Source organism: Paramormyrops kingsleyae, chromosome 3 (genome assembly GCF_048594095.1).
Source record: "Paramormyrops kingsleyae isolate MSU_618 chromosome 3, PKINGS_0.4, whole genome shotgun sequence".
Lineage (NCBI taxonomy): Eukaryota > Metazoa > Chordata > Actinopteri > Osteoglossiformes > Mormyridae > Paramormyrops > Paramormyrops kingsleyae.
In genome coordinates this window covers 4,367,972-4,386,802 of record NC_132799.1, presented here as the reverse complement: position 1 = coordinate 4,386,802, position 18,831 = coordinate 4,367,972, and the positions used below count along the sequence as shown (strand labels likewise).

Sequence of the window (18,831 nt, the reverse complement as noted above, 5' to 3'; positions counted from 1 at the left end):
TGTCTGATATCAGAAATCCTGTCTTGCAGGCACTTTGACGTGGGACTGTATCGCTGGCTCTTAAGGTGAGTTACCTTTGCTTTCCTGCTCTCCAACTCGTCGATGTATCAATGTAGGAGTTGATACACATTGTCCTTTTACATGCATGATGTTTCCCTTTCACTGTGATGTGCTGTTTGACGGAATCCATGGAGAGACCTAATTATTTACTGCCTACAGGGTCTTCATGTCATCTGTAGTTGAAACAGTTCAGTTCAACAATTAAAGTTCAGTTTGGTTAGTATTTACTTACCAGCCCATTAAATGTCACAGGATCGTTGTAAGATGAGATGCAATTAAATGAAGAGGTGAGTATCTTTATTTTCAGGAATGACTGTGCTAATGGATTCGCTGTCAGCAGTACTGACTGGGATAGACCCTCTGTTTTGGCCGGGGGTCGACAGGCGGGCAAGAGAACAGGAACATGTACATTTAAAGGTCAGCTGTCAGGAGACAATCTACCCATCTAATAACAGCAGTGTTCAAAGAGTGAAGTCCAGACCTGCTTTGGTCTCCATAGCGATCCCAGATCCACAACTTGTACCTGTGTTTTTTTTCCCTCTTTCTCTTTGCTGGTCTGCTGAGACCCAATTCGTTGGAGACGCCTTGTACCTGTACGGAATGTCATCGGCTGTACAGCACAATGGGGTGGGGATGGGGGTGGGGGGGAGAAGGACCAGATCTCTGTCCTGCTGGGTGACAGTTGGGCCAGCATCTAGTTACCCGCACAGGTGGGTGGTCTGCTGGTAAGATCTAATTGTCCTACGTGCAGAAATGCTAACAGCTGTCTCTTTGGTCTTGGGCCTAATTTAGTGTGTGATTTGCCACCGAATGCATTTATAAAGGGCAGTTATTTTTACTTGTTAGCAGAGGCTCAGACCTTGTTATAATTTGCTCATTAAACGCAGCATAACGCATTTTAATGTGATCTCCATACGCCTGAAGGTGACGCAGGTGGGCCTATGGTCGGCTTGCTGTCTCTCGATCTCCCTTCTGCTTGTGAGGAGCTCTGAGGACGGCAGCGCCCTTGACGCGTCACGAGTCCCGCAGCTGCCCTCTCCTCGGATTTCTCCATGTCGATCTGCTTTCCCAGATGCCGGCTCACCGTGCTTAGACGACCAGGGTCTCTGTACGAACTGCAGAAAATGCAACATGAAGAATCTGTCCCCCAGCAATCACGCAGTGTGACTCTGAGCTTTGATCAGATGGTTTCGCCATTAGAAGACGTCCCTCTAAAATAGCTGTACTTCTGACATTGTCCGTGTTCAGTGAAATTTCGTTTCTTCCCGTCGCCAAACCCAGGATGACGCTGTTCTCTGCGTCTATATGACAGGAGGCGCGTTTATGCAAGATGTCACTTTGTGGGAATGGGGTTTGCACACATCGAGTTGGCTTGGTGGAGCGGCTCAGTCGGAACCTGCTGTGGTCTCCATGGACCCTGTTACCATGGCGGCCACCACAGGGAGGGTATAATTAGCAAAGTTTTAAAGTAAATCTGCGTTAAATACTTTCCTGAAGGAAAAGCTTTGTCATCCTATCATTTCTGATGAATTTCAAAAGTAAAAATGTTTTGTTAGGCTTGCGCAACAGGTACTTTGCAATACTTATTCATTCATCTGCATACAAGGAACAACTGTACGACAGCAGATAAGTAGGTTTAGATGCGCAGCAGTGAGGGGGATGCCGGTTAGACAGTAGATTGCAGTAGTGCAGCTGTCTTCGTGAAGCCCGGTGTCTCTGTAATGGACGCGTAGTCCTGTGTTGTGTTGGACAGCCCCGTGCGCCCCCTCCCAGCGTGGGGGGCCCTTTGCTCGTTGGGGCCCCTTTGCTCGTTGGGGCCCCTATTACTCCACAGGGCTGGTTGCAGGGCTCCTGCAGGCATGTGGCATCTTTACTTTGACCTTTGCCTGCGGTCTTGCAATTCAACTCATCTGAGTATTTCATACCCCCCCCACTATACTTATAATGCATGAAACAGTAACAAACTGAAAGGGATTAAGAATGGGGAGGGACTTAGTCTCTCGGGGCGCATGTAAGTAATGAACTGTCGGTTGTAAAGCCTTTCTGAGGGGCTGAGATTTCTGCAGATTGGCATCTGCGCTGCACTGTGCACCTGTGTACCTTCAACAAGACCCTTTAAAGGGACCCCTACCATAAATATGGGGGGGGGGGGGGGGCACACTTTGTGAAAATGCTCCCCGGTTGGAGTTTATGCAGACGGCCTGTTGGCCTTTAGTCAGGTCAAGCACCCGATAGCATAAGAGAGGATTTTTAGGGGGGTAGGGGGAGTGTCACTCACTGGATACTGAGGCTGGGGGGGGGGGGGGGGGGTTGGGTGGGTGGTGGTGTCACTCACTGGACACTGAGGCTGGGGGGGGGGGGTGGTGTCACTCACTGGACACTGAGGCTGGGGGGGGGGGTGTCACTCACTGGACACTGGGGGTGGGAGTTAGTGTGCTATTTGAATGAATGGAAGGATGAATATTAAGTATTTTATATAATTCTTTTCAAGACACTCAGTGCTTCACAGAAGCAATAGCCAGCCACTTAAACCCCCACCCCTGTGTAGCCCCCACCTGGATGATGCGACGGCAGCCATTCTGTACCAGTACGCTCACCACACAGTAACTAAGGTGGTGGGGGGGCAGGAGAGGATTCACCAGTTAGATACAGGGGATGATTAGGAGGCCGGATTTGATAGGGCCGCAGTGGGCAGTTTTAGCAGGGCATTAGGGTACCACCCCCGCTCTTTCACAAGATGCCCATGGATCTTTTATGATCTCAGAGAGTCAGGACCTCGATTTTACGTCTCCTCTGCATTTTAACAGCGCAGAGTTCCCGTCACTGCACTGCGGCATTGGGATCTGCGCAGACCACAGGATGGGCTAAACTGTTAGCCATGCCAACACCCCTTGTGTGTTTTAGGACACCCTCTGCTTCGTAGCTACTTACCACCACTCAAGCCATGCCCCCTGTTGGCCACATACAGTTATTACACTATTGGGGTGGCCCCAAAGTATTGCGTCGAGCCCCAGAAACAACACATCGTCCCCTCTTGGTCAGCCCTGTTTTTCATGCTTCATGCACGTCATGCAGCCTGGCCTCATATCGCGATCAGTGTCATTGCTGTAATGCGTGATTTTTCAATTTATTTTTTTCCTTCTTTCTATAAGCTTCTGTACCCAAACTGGATGGCCATCCCTGACACTGACACTCCTTCCTACCCCAGAGACCCCCCCCCCCCTCCTGCATTTGGAGACGCGCACGCGTTTCGAGTCCCCGTATCTCCCAGGGCGTCCCCCTCCCTTTCATATTCAGAGGTCATGCTTCCATTTCTATAGAAGTGGTGCATCATTCTATCCCGGCAGAAGGTGACGGCCTCAAATAAAAGAACGTTTGATCAGCCATGTATCTGCATCTGTCTGTTATCCTGCTGCATTATGGGACACTGTTTGAATGGATTATTTCTTGCAATTTTTTTTTTTTTTTTTCGTGCGTGAGGCTCCAAACCCCATTGGCCTAAATATGCGCATATGAAATGAATGCATAATCCTTTTTGCTCGGCTCCCTTTTGTTTTAGTGGGTTTTTTCCCTTTCTTGTTGTTTTGTACTCGTGCAGGTTTGCACGCTCCTAGGCGCCTCGTGCACATCACACAACAGGGGGCCTCACCGTGCTGTGGCCACACGCCCAGTTATAAAATTTCATGATACTCACTTTTTGCCTTTAAAGAACCGAACCCGTTAGCCCGTGATGCATGCGCCGTGCTGCCAATGCTCCTCCTTCACTCAAATAAACCACCATTACTGAAAGAAGCTTAGAATCTGTGGGGTATTTTAATTTAGAAATACCGTATTTCTTTTAGTTTTTCGTCATTTTTGACTTCACTGTCGCCTCACCCCATCTTGGTCACTGATGGGTGAGAGCTGAATAAGTTGTGCTTATGTTGCTGCTCTTTAAATGCATCTCTGTGGTACCCTCTTTGTCTTTACCCCCCAATCTGCATGGTAATGGTACGGTCCATTCAGCTGACCACACCCACCCAGCTCCTTCAGTCCATTTGTAGAGCTTGGTCTGGATATTGTAAGATAAAAAAAATACTATGAACCCAGCCTGTTGTTCACTATAGAGGTTGACAAATTAATGCTTAATAATAATGACAGCAAGACTCTCTTAGGGCAGATGTTCATCAAACCGGTCCTCATGGACCCCCAGCAAAAAATGTGGCCTGTCTGACAGGGAGCTGAGTGGGACCTAAAACATGGGCTGCCTGGGGCTTTGGACCGTGGTGAGAAATGTTGTCTTAGGGTCAGACCTGGGGGCAGAGGGTGGGCTGCTGGTCACTGTTAATGGACCTGCACGTCTGGTAGCATGCGACCAGCCCCTGTCTGCCCCTGTCCATTAGCCACCAGTGTCACAGCGCTGCGGTACCGGCCTTCACCAACCCCCCCCCCCCCCCACCCCCCAGGCTTGTGGTCTGCTTTGATGTTCCCTGAGGCCTGGAGGCGGCTGCATGATTCAAGATTCAAGAGATTTATTTGGCATTTGTAGACGCACAGACAGTGTGGGGACATCAGGGATTTTTCTGCAAAACTCTGGTTTTGTTTGAAAAGGGCGGGGGAACTGAATGAGTCTTTACGAGTATGCAAAACGATGTACCTGAACTCATACTTGTGTAAATGGCAAATAATCATTTTTTTTTTAAAGTAACTGTTGTTAATGGCCTGTCTCTCTTTCATATCGCTCAGTTGGAAAAGCATGGAGCCTATTTGAAATTCAGATATGGCATCTGGCTGACTTTTGAAAAGCACATCTCGTTCAGTCCAGCTCAGTCATGTTGCAAACAAACCTCCATTAGATCACATCCCATCCCTTGTATGGTGGTTTTGGCTGAACCCATGTGAAACATGCTGAGCTGAATATAACCTACAGAGGTGAATGTCATGTCATGACACCTGGTCATGTGACTGCGCACATCCAATCAGGGATGGTAGCATATTGAGAGCTGCTTTAACTGTGCACTTGCTCTGTGTGCTTTGGATGTTATTAAATGAAACTTGTTTGTCAGTCGGTCTAAGCTATTTGGTGTCAGCCAGTGACTCCGTACCATTAAATGATGCTGGTATTTGCCTGTGGGGGATGGCAGCCCTGCAGTGATGATATTTCCCAGGCATTTCATTAATTTCTTTGCTCTTATCGAAAAATCAAAGCAGATCAGCCCTTGAATGAGGGTCGTGGGATGAGATGCCAGATCCTCGCCCCAGCACACTCTTGTGCTCCGTTGACTAATCCTTGTGGGAGGTGATTCCACGGTGCTGGTTCCCAGTCCGCTAAGGAATAAGCTTCCTGCTGCTTAGGGTGGATTAAAGCCTCACCGCGGACGGCACAATGTCTCGAGGTGATCAGTGTTATTCGCTCAGTCCCAGGATTGTCTCTACAGATGGTTAACACGGTTAGCTGTGGCTCTCTGGTCCTGCTCTCTTGGTTGAAACGAAGGTGATTTAGCTTGTAATTAGTATTCTTGGTAAACTGGGAGTGAGAGTGAAGTCTGTTTTTTAAACATGCTTTCCCCAGTACTGGAGAAAATGGCGGAGATAGTGACAGGTTTTTCTGTACCTGGTACGTTCTTTAAAGCGAGGTGTGCAGGTGGCTGGCCGGACTGGATCGGTGCAGGAGGTCCCGTCACACAGTGGTTAGACAACACGCCGCCGTTTTCTCCCCTTGTCATTCAAACCAAGGGAAGGGAGCTTCTCTACCACCCTGAAAATCGACTCCGGGGGCTACTGGAAGGCAGGTTTAATTTGTCGACACTGTAGCGTTGCCACATATTCTATATTCACACAAAATAAAAAATAAATTCTGCAGTTTAATGAGGTGTTACTTAACGTGACCCACTTCTCGAGAGCGTTCGACCAAAGACTCCATACCATTTTTTGTTTTTTTGTACCCAGCTGTAATTGGCAGCTGCTTACGCCTATTAAGAATGTTAGCGAGTTTTGTAAACAGATTTAGAGCATTTTTGTTTGTCTGTAATGAGGGTTTTTTTTTTTAATTGCTAGCACTGGTACAGAGATATGCAGGTGTCTGTTGGCTCTGGGAAATAGGTCCAAGTCTTCAAAACGGCTCGCTCAGAACGCTGCCCTCCCCAGCAATGACGATGACTGAATGAAGATTCAGCTTAATAGGAGCCTTTAGGTATCCCTGCACTTGCAAGAACCTGGCGCTGCATCGGTTGTGGTTTCTTCTGGGTTGAGTTCTTCGGAAATGAAGCATACATTCCGCACATGGTCCTGGCCCAGTTTAATTTAATAAACTACAAGCAACGCTGGCAGCTGCAAACATACATTTTGTTGTTTCAATAAATATTCAACTTCGTTTGCTTCTTGCTTTTTTTGTCTTCAAGTTCAAATATAAATTGTATTAAATAAAATGCGTCCAGTGAGGCTTTTGCTGATAGCAAAATCCTTGTGATCTTGAGATTCTCCAAGATTCTCCATTCCATTGAGCATTCCATATTGATGGTGCAAAATCACTATGGAGACATGGAGTCAATACAGCATGTGCTTCCTTATCCCCATCAACCAGTCCCATCTTTCCTCCCCAAATTGGGCCTCAGCCTCACTCCCCCCTCCCCCTTTCCTGTTGTTTAATTGAACTGTCGAATAGTTTTTCCACTCCTCTACCCCTAGAAATCGTTAAGCAGTCTCTAAATTTATTCCACGGAGACATTTTCTTGCCGTCACGTTTATTGATGGCAGAAGGAGCTGAGGCAGGTGTGGGGGCTGCCCTGTTTCTCACTGATCCAGTGCGTTTTAGCTGCCGTGGTGGGGGGGAGATGGACGACGCTGATCTGGCGAAGTCTCGAAAAGCGGGTGAAAGTGTCAGGCTGGCCCGACCTGCATCCATATAAACATGCAAAATATCTAAGTACATGCATTTTCTTTCTAATGCTCATTTGTGTTGTATTAATTATGCAATATGTTTGTCATTGTACATTTGCAGTGAAACTCTATAAATAGAATGCGCTCCATGTGAGGCGTGAACTGAAAACTGCGTCATACAGCTATATAAGTGCCGTGTTAACCTATGGTGCCACTGGAGCTCAGACCTTCAGCTCATCGGATTATGGTCATGATGTTTTCTCTCTCGCTCTGGTGCTTCAGGGTTATAGCAGGAGGGACCTACGTATGTGTAGCACAGCCGCTAATCTCCCTTGCTGCTAACAGAGCCCCCGTTCCATGTGCGCCTGCCCCCCAGGTACATCTACCTCCCTCTGGGGGGATCTCGGAAGGGCCGTCTCCGCATGGCGCTGTCCACTTCCCTGGCCTTCGCCTTCGTCTGCTTCTGGCATGGCGGCCACGACTACCTGCGGAACTGGGCCCTGATGAACTGGGCCAGCGTGACGGTGGAGGCCGCGGCGCGAGCTCTGCTCTCCTCGTCCTACGCGTCCATGGTGGTGGTGCGTGAGCCCGCATGGCGCCAAACCTCCCCCACTGCTCCTGTGGAACCATTTATAGGATAAGATGTCCTTTATCCATTTTGCCAACTCTGTCAGTCACACAAAAATTCATAATATTATAGTACAACAAAACATGTTATTAACACAACACATAGTAGGTTATTATTATTACTATTACTAGTAGTTGTTATTGTGTCATTATGATTATTATTACCGTTATATTCTGCCTCCTTCCTGAACCAGGAGGTGTAAATATATCACTGTAGCCTGCAGTATGTGTTATACATGCACTTAAGTGTGAAATATGCAAATATTTATCTTGTTCATCTTAAACATGCTGAAACTTTGCAAATGACTTGATCCATGTTTAATTTTGTCATGGGCAATTCTGGGATTTTTTAAGGTGGAAGGCATGAGAGGCTATAATTCATACAGAGGGACCTTTTGATTAGCCGTTCCTATGTTTTTGGTAGGTGGGTGACAGTACAGAGAGATCTCTGGGGGCCAATCAGCTTTTAGCTGGGCTCTCTGCCCCTTGGCTTTGGGGCTACCTGGTGTACGTGTCGCCATGCTACCAGTGAAAAGGTTTTCGGTCTCTTACTCCGGGAGGGAAATGGTTTATCTGCTCCCGTCCATCAGGCCTGTGTGCCTCCGTGACACGGTGATGGATGATTTGCTGGAATCTTCCTCCCGGCTCGCTGTCCCTGTCTCGAGATGGCCATTTAAAAATGCACCCTGCTAAGCGAACTCATAAGGGATGATTTTTAACTTGATCGCATTGCAGGAAATTGAAGGGGACTGATTTATTTCTGCTGCACACCTGCAATCTGCGGCAAACAATGGGATTTACTCAAATTTGCTCAGTTTAAGATTGATTTGAAATTGAAATTGTATATCGTATTGGATGTGATTTAGTCCAATTAGGGTGAAGCTGATTGAAACTGGAATTGTGAATTAAATTTGCATGTAGCTCTACTACCACTGAGGTCCCCTTGACGGGGTATTCTTGGGGTTCTAACTGTTATGTCTGGAGCCCCTGCAGCTCCTGTGAAGAACCTCCTTACCCCTTTAGATGGCTAACTATGGGTCTCTGTGGCCACAGCAGCACTGCCTGTCCCCGCCCATGAGAAGACGAGCTCAGGCGTTCCTGTCGGCCTTCTCCACCGCCATGCTCATCCTGTCCAACCTGGTCTTCCTGGGAGGGAACCACGTCGGCAAGATCTTCTGGAAGCGCGTCTTCATTCACGGTGAGCGGTCTGGCATGCACAGCCTCGTTTCCCATAATGCTCTAGGTTTTCTTTGTCTTGAGCCCAATATCTGTCAGTTTCTATTGAGGACACGTACTTTAATATTGTGGAAACAAGCACTTTATTGCAAACGTTCATTTTTAATTGAGTCATGGTTTCCCCCCCAAGCATCATACTTCTAACTGTAAGGTGCAACTCTTACTATCTGGCTAATATTTAAGCTGTATTCTTAATCGCATGGATCGTTGAGGCATCCTGTGATTTTCATTGTCCTTGTATATATTTGTCATCACAATCTATTTGTCGTGACTTCGAGAAAAAGAATTACCAGGCGTTTACTAGGTTCGGCATCCATCTCCCTGGTCATGTGTGAATCCGAAGAATGTAATATATTGCAGTCTAATGGATCTGTCATTTTCTGTGAATGATGTGATGCCATTGATCAGAGATGTAATGGACTGGAGCATTGTGGGTTATTGCTATGGCATCAGGCTGGGCGCCGTCTGGTTATTTTGTGAAAAAAATGGAATCTATAACTTATAAATAATGCCTTTCGGTCTGAGTGACACCGCAAAGCCGCTCCACACGTAGGACTTGAGTTGTCCTTAAAACTTCAGGGAGGGGGTAACTGCTGTCGTGAGCAGCCTGGCAGTGGGTCTGAGTTACTTACTTTATAGACTTGAGTCACACTGTCAGCTTAATGGTTCCTATTCCCCCCCCCCCCCCATGCCCCACGGTGAGGCCCGCTGGTCTATATGCAGGGGCTCCAACATTTCACGACACTGTAAATACCCGCAGTTAAATATAACTGAACCTCCTCGTACCCCAGGCAACAGCGAAGGTGCCATATGATGTTATGCAACCGCTCATTTTCCAGGCGCACTTGTAGGTGTGTGACTTGTGAATATGCATCTCTTAATTTCCCCCTCTGCGATGAAGGATTCTTGAGTCGTCTCCAGGATCTGGTTGTACGTACCTAGTGCGGCAGCCTGACCGCGTCTTTCTGTACTTCCGTAGCGACTAAACCTTGCATAACACAAGGAAGAAGAAGGAAAAAGGAGGCCATGTTGATGGTGATTTTGCCACTTGCCTTCCAAAAACATGCCTTTGTCTTCTGTCAGGTTTCGGTTAAGTTCCATGAAACTGACCCTTTGGTCGAAACGGGTTCCCACTGCGTGCCTTGGCACGCGAAAGTGTGGAGCAATTTCCCGCAGTTTATCGACTGAATGACCCCCTCTGCCCTGTCGCCTGTTACCCCTAGGAATGTAACCCCCCCCCCCCCACACACACCCCTTCACCTTGATGTAATCCAATTGGCCGGCTTTGTGTGGTGGAGGCAGGATGTTTTATATATAAATTACATTAAGGCGGTGGAGGATTTGCGGATAACGTGGGAAGCTCCCATTACATTTCGTTTTCACCTGCCATGCTATCCTGCTCTTTTGTAAAAACTGGCCAATCCGATTCAAGGTCAGCAAGGCAAACTTCTTGTGTCTAGATAAAGTAAGATTTCTGCTTCTATGGCTGGGTCTTTATTTTTCGGTCCTCCCTCACCCCTGGTAAGGGTCCCCTATAATTGTTCCAGAGACGCCGGATAAATGACTGATTGTGCACTATGACCTCAAGTTTCTGTCTCGTGTGTGTGTGTGTGTGTGTGTGTGTGTGTGTCTGTCTGAATGGAGAGCAAGGTGGCACATGCAAAAACGACAGAATTCTGATGCACCTGTCTGACGTGTGCCGTCACTGCAGAATATTCCGCCTTTCATTTGGGGTGTCCAGTGCCGGCCGTGTCAGCGCTCACTGGAGGATATGTGATGTTTAGCAGTGCGCTCGCTCTGCTAGCACTGCGCCTTGAGGTGGTACTGAGCGGGCGGACCTGCACCTGCAGCCGCCTGACAAAACATCGCAGACGCGGGGTGCGGAGGCCAGCGCAGGCGGTGGGCGTCGCCCACTGCTGGGCAGTTTGAGGCAATCCGAGGATCCCGCATGTTTTTGTTTTATAGAGGCGGCCAATTGTGGCTGGGGTGCCTCTGTGCGGCTGCGTCCCCGCCGTGAGTGTGTCCTACCAGAAGGTGACTTCTGTGGCCCTGCTCCAGCTCTGTAGAGCAAAACGCTAACCTCTGCTCTTTGTGTTCCCTTATTTTTGTATGTTTGCCCATCTATGCTAGCATTTCCATACAGCAGGCATATGGTCAACCGAACACAGGACTGAGCATTAAATACGAGATGTACCGGAACTGAGTTTATCTGCTTTGTATTAAAGATGAACATTTACGTCAGTGTCCTCGTTTGGCATTAAAACGCGGACGATCGACGCCCCTCTGAGACTCCCCACCCGGTCGCCCCCCCCCACTGGGCTATGGTGCCCCTGCCACGCAGCCGGAGCAGATATGCTTGGTACCGAGGCAGGAAACAGATGCCAACGTGAAGCTGAGCAGGCCGTCCTGGCACTCATGCTTCCGGGGAAAAGTGCTCATGCGGGATCTTCTCTCCTTCGGTCACATCCTCCCCCTTAATGTTACTGTCAGTGGTGGTGGGGGGTGTTGGAAACGGTCACTTTGCACCCATTGCCTTTGACATTGAAGAGGCTGGAGAGCATCCCCCAGGGAAGCATCTGTCTCATCAGTTATTATCATTTTTAAAAGGTGTTTTCCGGGCGTCTGGCAGCACTGGCACACGGGCGACCTGCCCCTGGTGAGCTGCGTCGGCCTGCGGGCAGCTGGCTTCCTTCAGAGTTTTTCAGGGAATGAATGGACACCATCATTTGTACAGACAATATGTTGATTTGGAGCGGATGCCAAAGAAAGCGACTCGGCATTGCCATTGGTGGGGCAGGCCAGGGTTAGAATGGCCTTCCTCAATGCCAGCGGTGGGGATCCGGTTCCATGGAGGGCCGGTGCGGGTTTTTGGGATCACTTCTCAATGAGCCAATAATAAAACAGTGGTTCTCAACTCAACTGTTATTGGCTGATTGCGAGATCATCCCAAAAACCCTCCATGGATCATGTTCTCCACCACTCCTCTAGGCGAAAACCGCACCTCCTACAAGACAAATTGTTAGTTACTATCCACTTTGTCCTGTGTGGCTTGGATGTTATTCCCCCCCCCACTCCTGTTCTTCTTTAATGCTACGGGTCGCAATCTGGATGATGGGTGAGTGAGACGTCCCCACGTGGCTGACGGATAAACACACGTCGCGGTTTCAGTGGGTCGTGTCGCTGGATGGTTCGCGTCCACATCTGTCAGAGCTCAGCTTACTCAGGCGGACGGAAGCCGCGCCTGTTTAAGTCGTTCCTCAGGCCGCGATGGATGATGAAGACTGTATGCCACGTCACGCCATTTTCTTTCATAGATATGAATTAACTTTTTGTTTTTTCGAGCGATGAATTATTAATTCCAGTGCTCTATTCAAGGCGGTAAGAGTGCTTTCTTGGCCCCAGCATTGAATGAGGTTTCGTTTGCCGTATTTCCTTCCTGACACATCATTAATGGAAACAAAACCACGACTAAAAAAAGGCAAATTACTTCAATGCTGTGAAAAAATGCTTATTGAACAGTGATTGATATGAAATGGAAATTTTATTACTTTATTATTATTGTTTTGTAACTGCTTGTGTAATCTGTCATTGAGAAGAAACTTATAAATAACTACATTTTTAATTATTTACTCGAGGCAGACCATAGCACGTGGCGTTATTTCCAGCTCCTTCAGGCCATTGTCAAAAAGCATGTTATATTTTATGATATTTATATTTTTATAAACGTTGTCGTGATGTTTGAATCCTCCCCACATAATGGCATTAGGTAGCGTTCCAGTGTTACTGATGTCATTCCCGTGAGCACAGGCAGGTCAGCATGGAGGGTGGATGGGCGGGCGGTGTGGGAAGGGAAGGGCGGGCCGTGTGGAAAGGGCAGGCCGTGTGGAAAAGGCGGGCCTTGTGGCAAGGGAAGGGCGGGCTGTGTGGGAAGGGAAGGGCGGGCCGTGTGGAAAAGGCGGGCCGTGTGGGAAGGGAAGGGTGGGCCGTGTGGAAAAGGCGGGCCGTGTGGGAAGGGAAGGGTGGGCTGTGTGGAAAAGGCGGGCCGTGTGGGAAGGGAAGGGTGGGCCGTGTGGAAAAGGCGGGCCGTGTGGGAAGGGAAGGGTGGGCCGTGTGGGAAGGGAAGGGCGGGCCGTGTGGGAAGGGAAGGGCGGGCCGTGTGGGAAGGGCAGCCCATTTCTACTAGAGTGGGATCATGCTGTTCAAGGGTGGGGCCACAAGGGCACTGGCCCCAGGTAAAAGCTGATTGACAGGGGAGGGGACACTAGAGGCCAGATGATAAGGTTGGTTCCTGTGTATGTATTATGGGCTGTCTTGTGCCCCCCAGGATCCTAGGATTTTGAAGGTGCTGCTGAAGGGGTCGTGTGAGGCCCTTTTTTAGGGAAAGGGGCTGGATATGTGACCTAAGAGCCATTAAACACTGCAATGGGGGGGGGGGGGGTTGGGTTGGGGAAGGACCATCCTCTCCAGGAGTAGTCACATCGGGTCTTAACTGGTAATTCAGACCTAAGTATGTTTGTATGAATTAAATCTTTATACATGTAGATCTTAATTTTGCCAGTTAACCATGTTGTTAGATCTTTCTCTGATATGACTCTTCACATTTGCTTGGAAAGATAATTCTGACTGGTCAGTGGTCGCTCCCTTGAACGCAGTGTGGATGTTTAACGCCCTAGCGGGGCGTCGGCATGGTTTATGTACGGTCTTTTATGGTAGAGATTTTCTGAGAGATCCATTTCTGGTGTCTTGTACCAGCACGCTTTGTTGGGCTTCCCCCCCAAATTAACATTTGCTGTGTATTGAATCACTCTTCCTTCTATGAAAGTGATTCATTCAGTAAATGTTATTTTAATGGTCAGTCTTAAACACACAACAGGAACAGCCTGCATTGCGCCAGAGGCTTGCAGATAGAGCCGCAGGTAGACGGTGCCAAAAGAGGTAATCCACTTTCCTCTTTGCTTCTTCCATCATCATCATCGTCTTTGTGGGGACTGCCGTACCTACGCCTTCATGAGACTATTACTCGTATCTTTCTTATGGCAGTTTAATTTTGCAGAGTTGTGTGGATGTTCTTTTGAGTGCATATATACAGATGTGGAGACGTGTACATAGTTGGAGTGCGTGAATAAGTTTAATAATGACACTGTTAGTCTTGTTGCTCGTGCAGAGGGAGTCTTCTTATCAGCGTCCTACAGTGGACTTAATTCTGCGGCTGTAATAATCTTGACGATTTTGCGCAAACTGCTAAAGTGGTAGAGGGTTGAGTGCCGGTCACACCCTTTATCTGTGCAGTATTTCACATTCAGAATTGTTTATCAGCAAGTGGTTTTTTATACTAGGAAGTAACTTTGGCGTGTCGTGTGAAACCAGCAGGGCAATCAAAATAATAAATCATATATAAATAAAATGATGTGTTTTAGTGCATATAATGTACGTACTGCATTGCGATATAGCAGCAGGTTCTTAAAACTTTTTAAATCTGCATTTACGTATGTAAATGCAGATTTACACACTATATGAGTATGAGTTTTACACACTTGTAGGAAGTCCATTTAAAAGAATGTGAATAATGTTATGGGAGAATATTCATTTTTAAGCCGTGCAATTCTTTAAAATCCCGCTACTTGATCCTATAGAATTATGTTAATGTCATAATTGTTCAGTAGCTTTTGTCTGGTCTGGAAGAAACTGGCATTTTCAGCGCTGGCTATGTTAACAGAACATCCCTGCTAAGATCACCGCTAATTTAGAACTCCCCCCCCCCTCCCCACACAGCCTACACCATCTTAAACTCCAGCTTCGACCCCATTTCCGTCCACCTGCCCGTGTTTTGTCTCGGGTAGGACTGGGCCGGACGGTGGAGGCGGTGCCCAACGTGACTCGCAGAAAAGGACTCTTTTCTGTACCTGTGGAGAGAGAGCGTGTTCAGGCTGCCCCACTGTTTGCCTTCCAGGATGGAGCTATAGTTTCTCCGGTCACATCTAGCCGCAGAGAACGTGATTATGAGCAAATATTAGGCCGCTCAATAGACCCCATTCACCATGCATTTGCTTGCATTTTGGACACAGTGAGGTACGTCTGGCTGTTCTTTAAGGACGCTCTGTATTCAGCCACTGAGTCAGCCAGCAGCTGTACTGTCCTAGTTGATCATCACTTTGTGATTGCTCGGATTACTCTACTGATTGTTGTTTTGCATTACGCCCACCCCATAAATACTCATTACAGAAATGACCATTTGTCAAATTGGCCTGAAAGAAAGCAGTGTTTGAGTAATAAGCATAAAGCTGGAGCTGGCTTTAGGGCAAACAGAAGTTGATCTGGGGACTCAGTATCACACACACTGTGGTGGTAACATCTAATTACGCCCCGTCGATTGTGAAACATCAAGACAGGCTCTGCTGTAGACTGATTATTTCGGACAGTTTTGTCTGTGGGACTCTGGCAGGAAGAATCCATTTTGTGTGTCTGACAAGATGCATTTTGCTCAAAGTTGTTGGAAAGGCAAAAAAAATAGTTTTTTTTAATCTTTTTTAATCCCTATTACTGTCTACCTACTGAATCGCTTTCTTGATTGTTTCAGTGTTCAGTCTTTGTGCTGGTTCACGTGGTCTTGTGCATGTGTCCACTAACTGCGTTCTACCCGCCAAACACCTGCTACCTGCCTGCTACATGCTACGTGCCCCCTACCTGCATGCTACCAGGCCGCAGCCATGCACTCACTACCTGCCTGTCACACGCCCACTATCTACCCAATACCAGCTTGCTACCTACCTGCCACCCTCCATGTACCCACTACCTGCCTGCCACCCGCCTGGCATGCACCCACTACCTGTCAGATACCTGCCCGCCACACACTGGCTACCTGCCCACTACCCGCCACCCACTCGCTACCTGCCTGCCGCATGCCCGCTACCTGCTCACTGCCCCCTACTCACTGCTCGCCTCATGCCCAATACACACCCGCTACAAGCCCACCGGCCATTACTCACACCCTATACACCCTCTACTCGCTGTTTTCTCCCTACGCTCCTTCTCCCTCTCTAGCTCGCACTGCCTCTTGTGACTCGTCTCCCTGCCAGATGGTCATGGCACCCGCTAAATTCTGGACCTGCCTGCCTGCTCCTCGATTGCGGCCCCCGCCATCATGTCTGGAGTAGAGTCCCGGACGGCTGCGCTGTGACACAGGAGTGACATCTCAGCATTTTTATCAAAGTTATTTATTTGTGTTTTTTTTCCCCCGTCCTTAAGCTGAAGTGTTGCTCAAGGTCTCAGAATCACATTTACGTGTCCTATTACTACAGATGCAGGCAAACGTTTTTATAGTTGTCTAAATATGACTCTTAGGATTACATGACTGAGTAGGTAGCTGAAGCAGAGCATGCTTCTCACTGAAGCACCCATATTGTGTAAAGTAGAGAGTCATTCAAATTCTGACTAGATTCGTGTGTGTAATTCGTCTAATGGTTTTCCAGTTTGAAGCTGAATGCCAGTGTTTGAAGGGTAGACCCATATCACATTCTTGTCTTCACAGATGGACATGCCTTCGGATAAAAAAAAAAGGAAGAAGCAAAAACATTCCCAGAAGCACATTTTGTTTTGCTGATTCTTACACCTGTTCCGTGCCCTGCAGTGCCGCTCAGCCACGGCGGTTTCCATTGGTCAGCATCATCCAATCAGGACACTCAGGGATGGGGCCTCAAAAGAAGGCAGCAGAAATGGCTGCGATAGGCGTGAGGTGACGCGAGGACATCCGTTTACCTGTTCTCTGAGCTCCATTGCCATGGGAACTCCAGGGACACTTGCAGGTTGGACTTTGGGGACATGCTGCCTTTTGAAGGCCACTGGTTGTAAGGCCGGGTAGCTGTGAGTGACTTTACGGGTTCGGTGTCGACATTAACAGGCAGGCTGGTGTCCAGAGCTTGGCAGTCCCCACCGTCTGTCGGATTAACTGTGCCATCGGCCCTCGATAGAAACCTGGCCTCCAGTGTGAAATTGACAGCAGTGTCTAGTGAGACGTGTCTGAGGAGTATGGTGACAGTCTCAGTGTAATCCCACATCAGTACTGAGGACCAAAGGCAATTTGGCAGCCAAACAGCGCCCCCTACCTACAGGGAAGAGAGCTATGTCTGCCAGACATTGTTCCGAGACCATGATCAAGCGGATAGGGTAGAACTGGCCAGACAGAAGGCCAATGATCTGTGTGGCAGGGGGCTGGAAGGTTCTAGAAAGACTGAAGAATAGCCAAGGATTTAAAAGGACTAAAAAAAGCCTGAGGTTTTCATACAAACAGATAATAGTCCAGCCACGACATTCATGTGATTACATTTAGCTTTCAGCCGTTTTGTCAGCCTGCCGTTCATGCACGTGGGCACACACAAGCACCTGGCCTCAGCTACTGGCACGCGCGGCGTCCGATGTGCTGCTTATCGGCACCGTGAATTTACGGCGGAGACCGCGCTCCGCCGCTTGGCATGCAGGTGTGCTTCCTTTATGAAGGACGATGGGAATTAAGGAGTATTTCAAAGCCACGTGTTTTTGAATGTTTCTTAGTGTTGATGTGAGCAGGGGTTTGTCTCTGAGTATAGCAGTTGTGACTTGGCGGTGGTGGGTGTGCGGAGGGGAGGGGGGGACAGTCTAGACACGGGTGCGAGGAAGCTGGTGGATCTCGTCTTTGTGTCTTCACTGCCTTCCAGGGGTCTTTTGTTATGGGTGATCTATTTCACATTTGATTAACCTACCCGACCCATGAGGGCCAGTTGATTTTAATCAACTGCAACAAGATAATTAGATTTTTTCCGGACTGGCATGTCCAGTCCAGCTGATTTGGGTGGAGATCTCATATTGGCTCATCATTGTGTCCTGCTGTGTTTGTCACCCAGAGGGAGCAGGTGAATGAATCCGGTGATGATTTCATGTTGTGCATCTTTGCCAGGTAAACAGTTCTCTGACAAGAATCCATCTGCTTGACTTGGCTAGCTGGAAGCGAGGCTGTGGGAGACGGGGGGGGGGCCCTCTGGCCACTGCTATCATTTGGGGGGGCGGCTTTCGGCTGTTCCCATCTTCTTTTTTTGGAGGAAAATTGGGATTTAAAAGTGTTACCTTGGCAGCTGACTGTGAACTGTGAGGATCATATTGGTGCTTGTGTTTTCCTCATTTGAAGGTATAAGTTTGAAGGATGGGAGTGTAGATTCAGCCTCGACACCTGAAGCAGAGTTGTCCTCTTTTTAAAGAATCAGTCAGGTTTATTGGCCAAGTATGTTCTTACACACTGAATTTGTCTCCAGCTGTCAGTGGCTCTCATACATACAGAGCTAAGCAGGAGTGATTCTAGGATTTTTTTTTTTTTTAAGCTGGGGGTATAAGGGGGGCCATAATTCATGCAGACAGGTCATCTTTAAGATTAGCCAATGATATGTTTTGATTGCGTGAATGACAGGGAATGGGGCACTCTGGGGACCAATCAGCTATCACATGGGGCCAGTGCCCATGTGGCCCCACCCCTGTATACACCCCTGCAGTTAAGACAAGGTCACACGCAGTCAGGTTGATATATAATGTGTTGTCGTTAAATGTTCAAAAAGTGCAATAGTGCCGTTCAAGAGTGCGCAAATAAATGTAATGGTCTGATGAGTCAGCAGTCGAGGGACGTGGAGTGAGACAGACTCTGTTGCCGTACATCTTCTTCGCCATCGGCTGGCTCGTTAATATCTTATGGCAGTGCTTTAACGGTGCCTCTGCGTTAGTCTGGAGGAGCAGTGGAGGAGTGGCCTCATTAACTGATATCTTTTTGTGCTGCTGTTCGGAGAGCTCTGATTCCTCCACTGTGGAGTGAGAGGAAGGAGCGGCGCGGCCAGCACCGGCCTTTCGCCTGACAAACACGGCGGATTGGAGCAGCCCACACGCGGCTATAAAGCTGAAACCGCGGAGAGTAAGACGCTGTCGACCCCAAGAGTTCAGCTCTCTTTTCCAGAAGGATGGCGCTCAGTGAAAGTAGCGACTCGCTTTTGTTATGCCCCTGCTTTACAATCTGCAAGGGTGTGTGTGTGTGTGTGT

General features: G+C 48.3%; 1 protein-coding gene across 8 annotated transcripts in view; it reads left to right on the top strand.

Annotated features, from left to right (window-relative positions):
* The window catches only part of hhat (hedgehog acyltransferase), a 42,250-nt gene that overhangs the window by 20,706 nt on the left and 2,713 nt on the right, over window positions 1–18,831 (top strand). For 3 of the 8 annotated variants that reach the window (XM_072709446.1, XM_072709448.1, XM_072709447.1), the window contains exons 9-12: window positions 30–65; window positions 7,295–7,496; window positions 8,599–8,743; window positions 15,823–17,223. In XM_072709446.1, the coding sequence (XP_072565547.1) occupies window positions 30–65; window positions 7,295–7,496; window positions 8,599–8,743; window positions 15,823–15,935 (496 nt within the window). In that variant the 3' untranslated portion in view covers window positions 15,936–17,223. Of the gene's footprint in view, window positions 1–29; window positions 66–7,294; window positions 7,497–8,598; window positions 8,744–15,822; window positions 17,358–18,831 lie in introns of those variants that run through there. The other 5 variants (XR_011989450.1, XM_072709450.1, XM_072709451.1 and 2 more) reach the window with 4 other exon arrangements.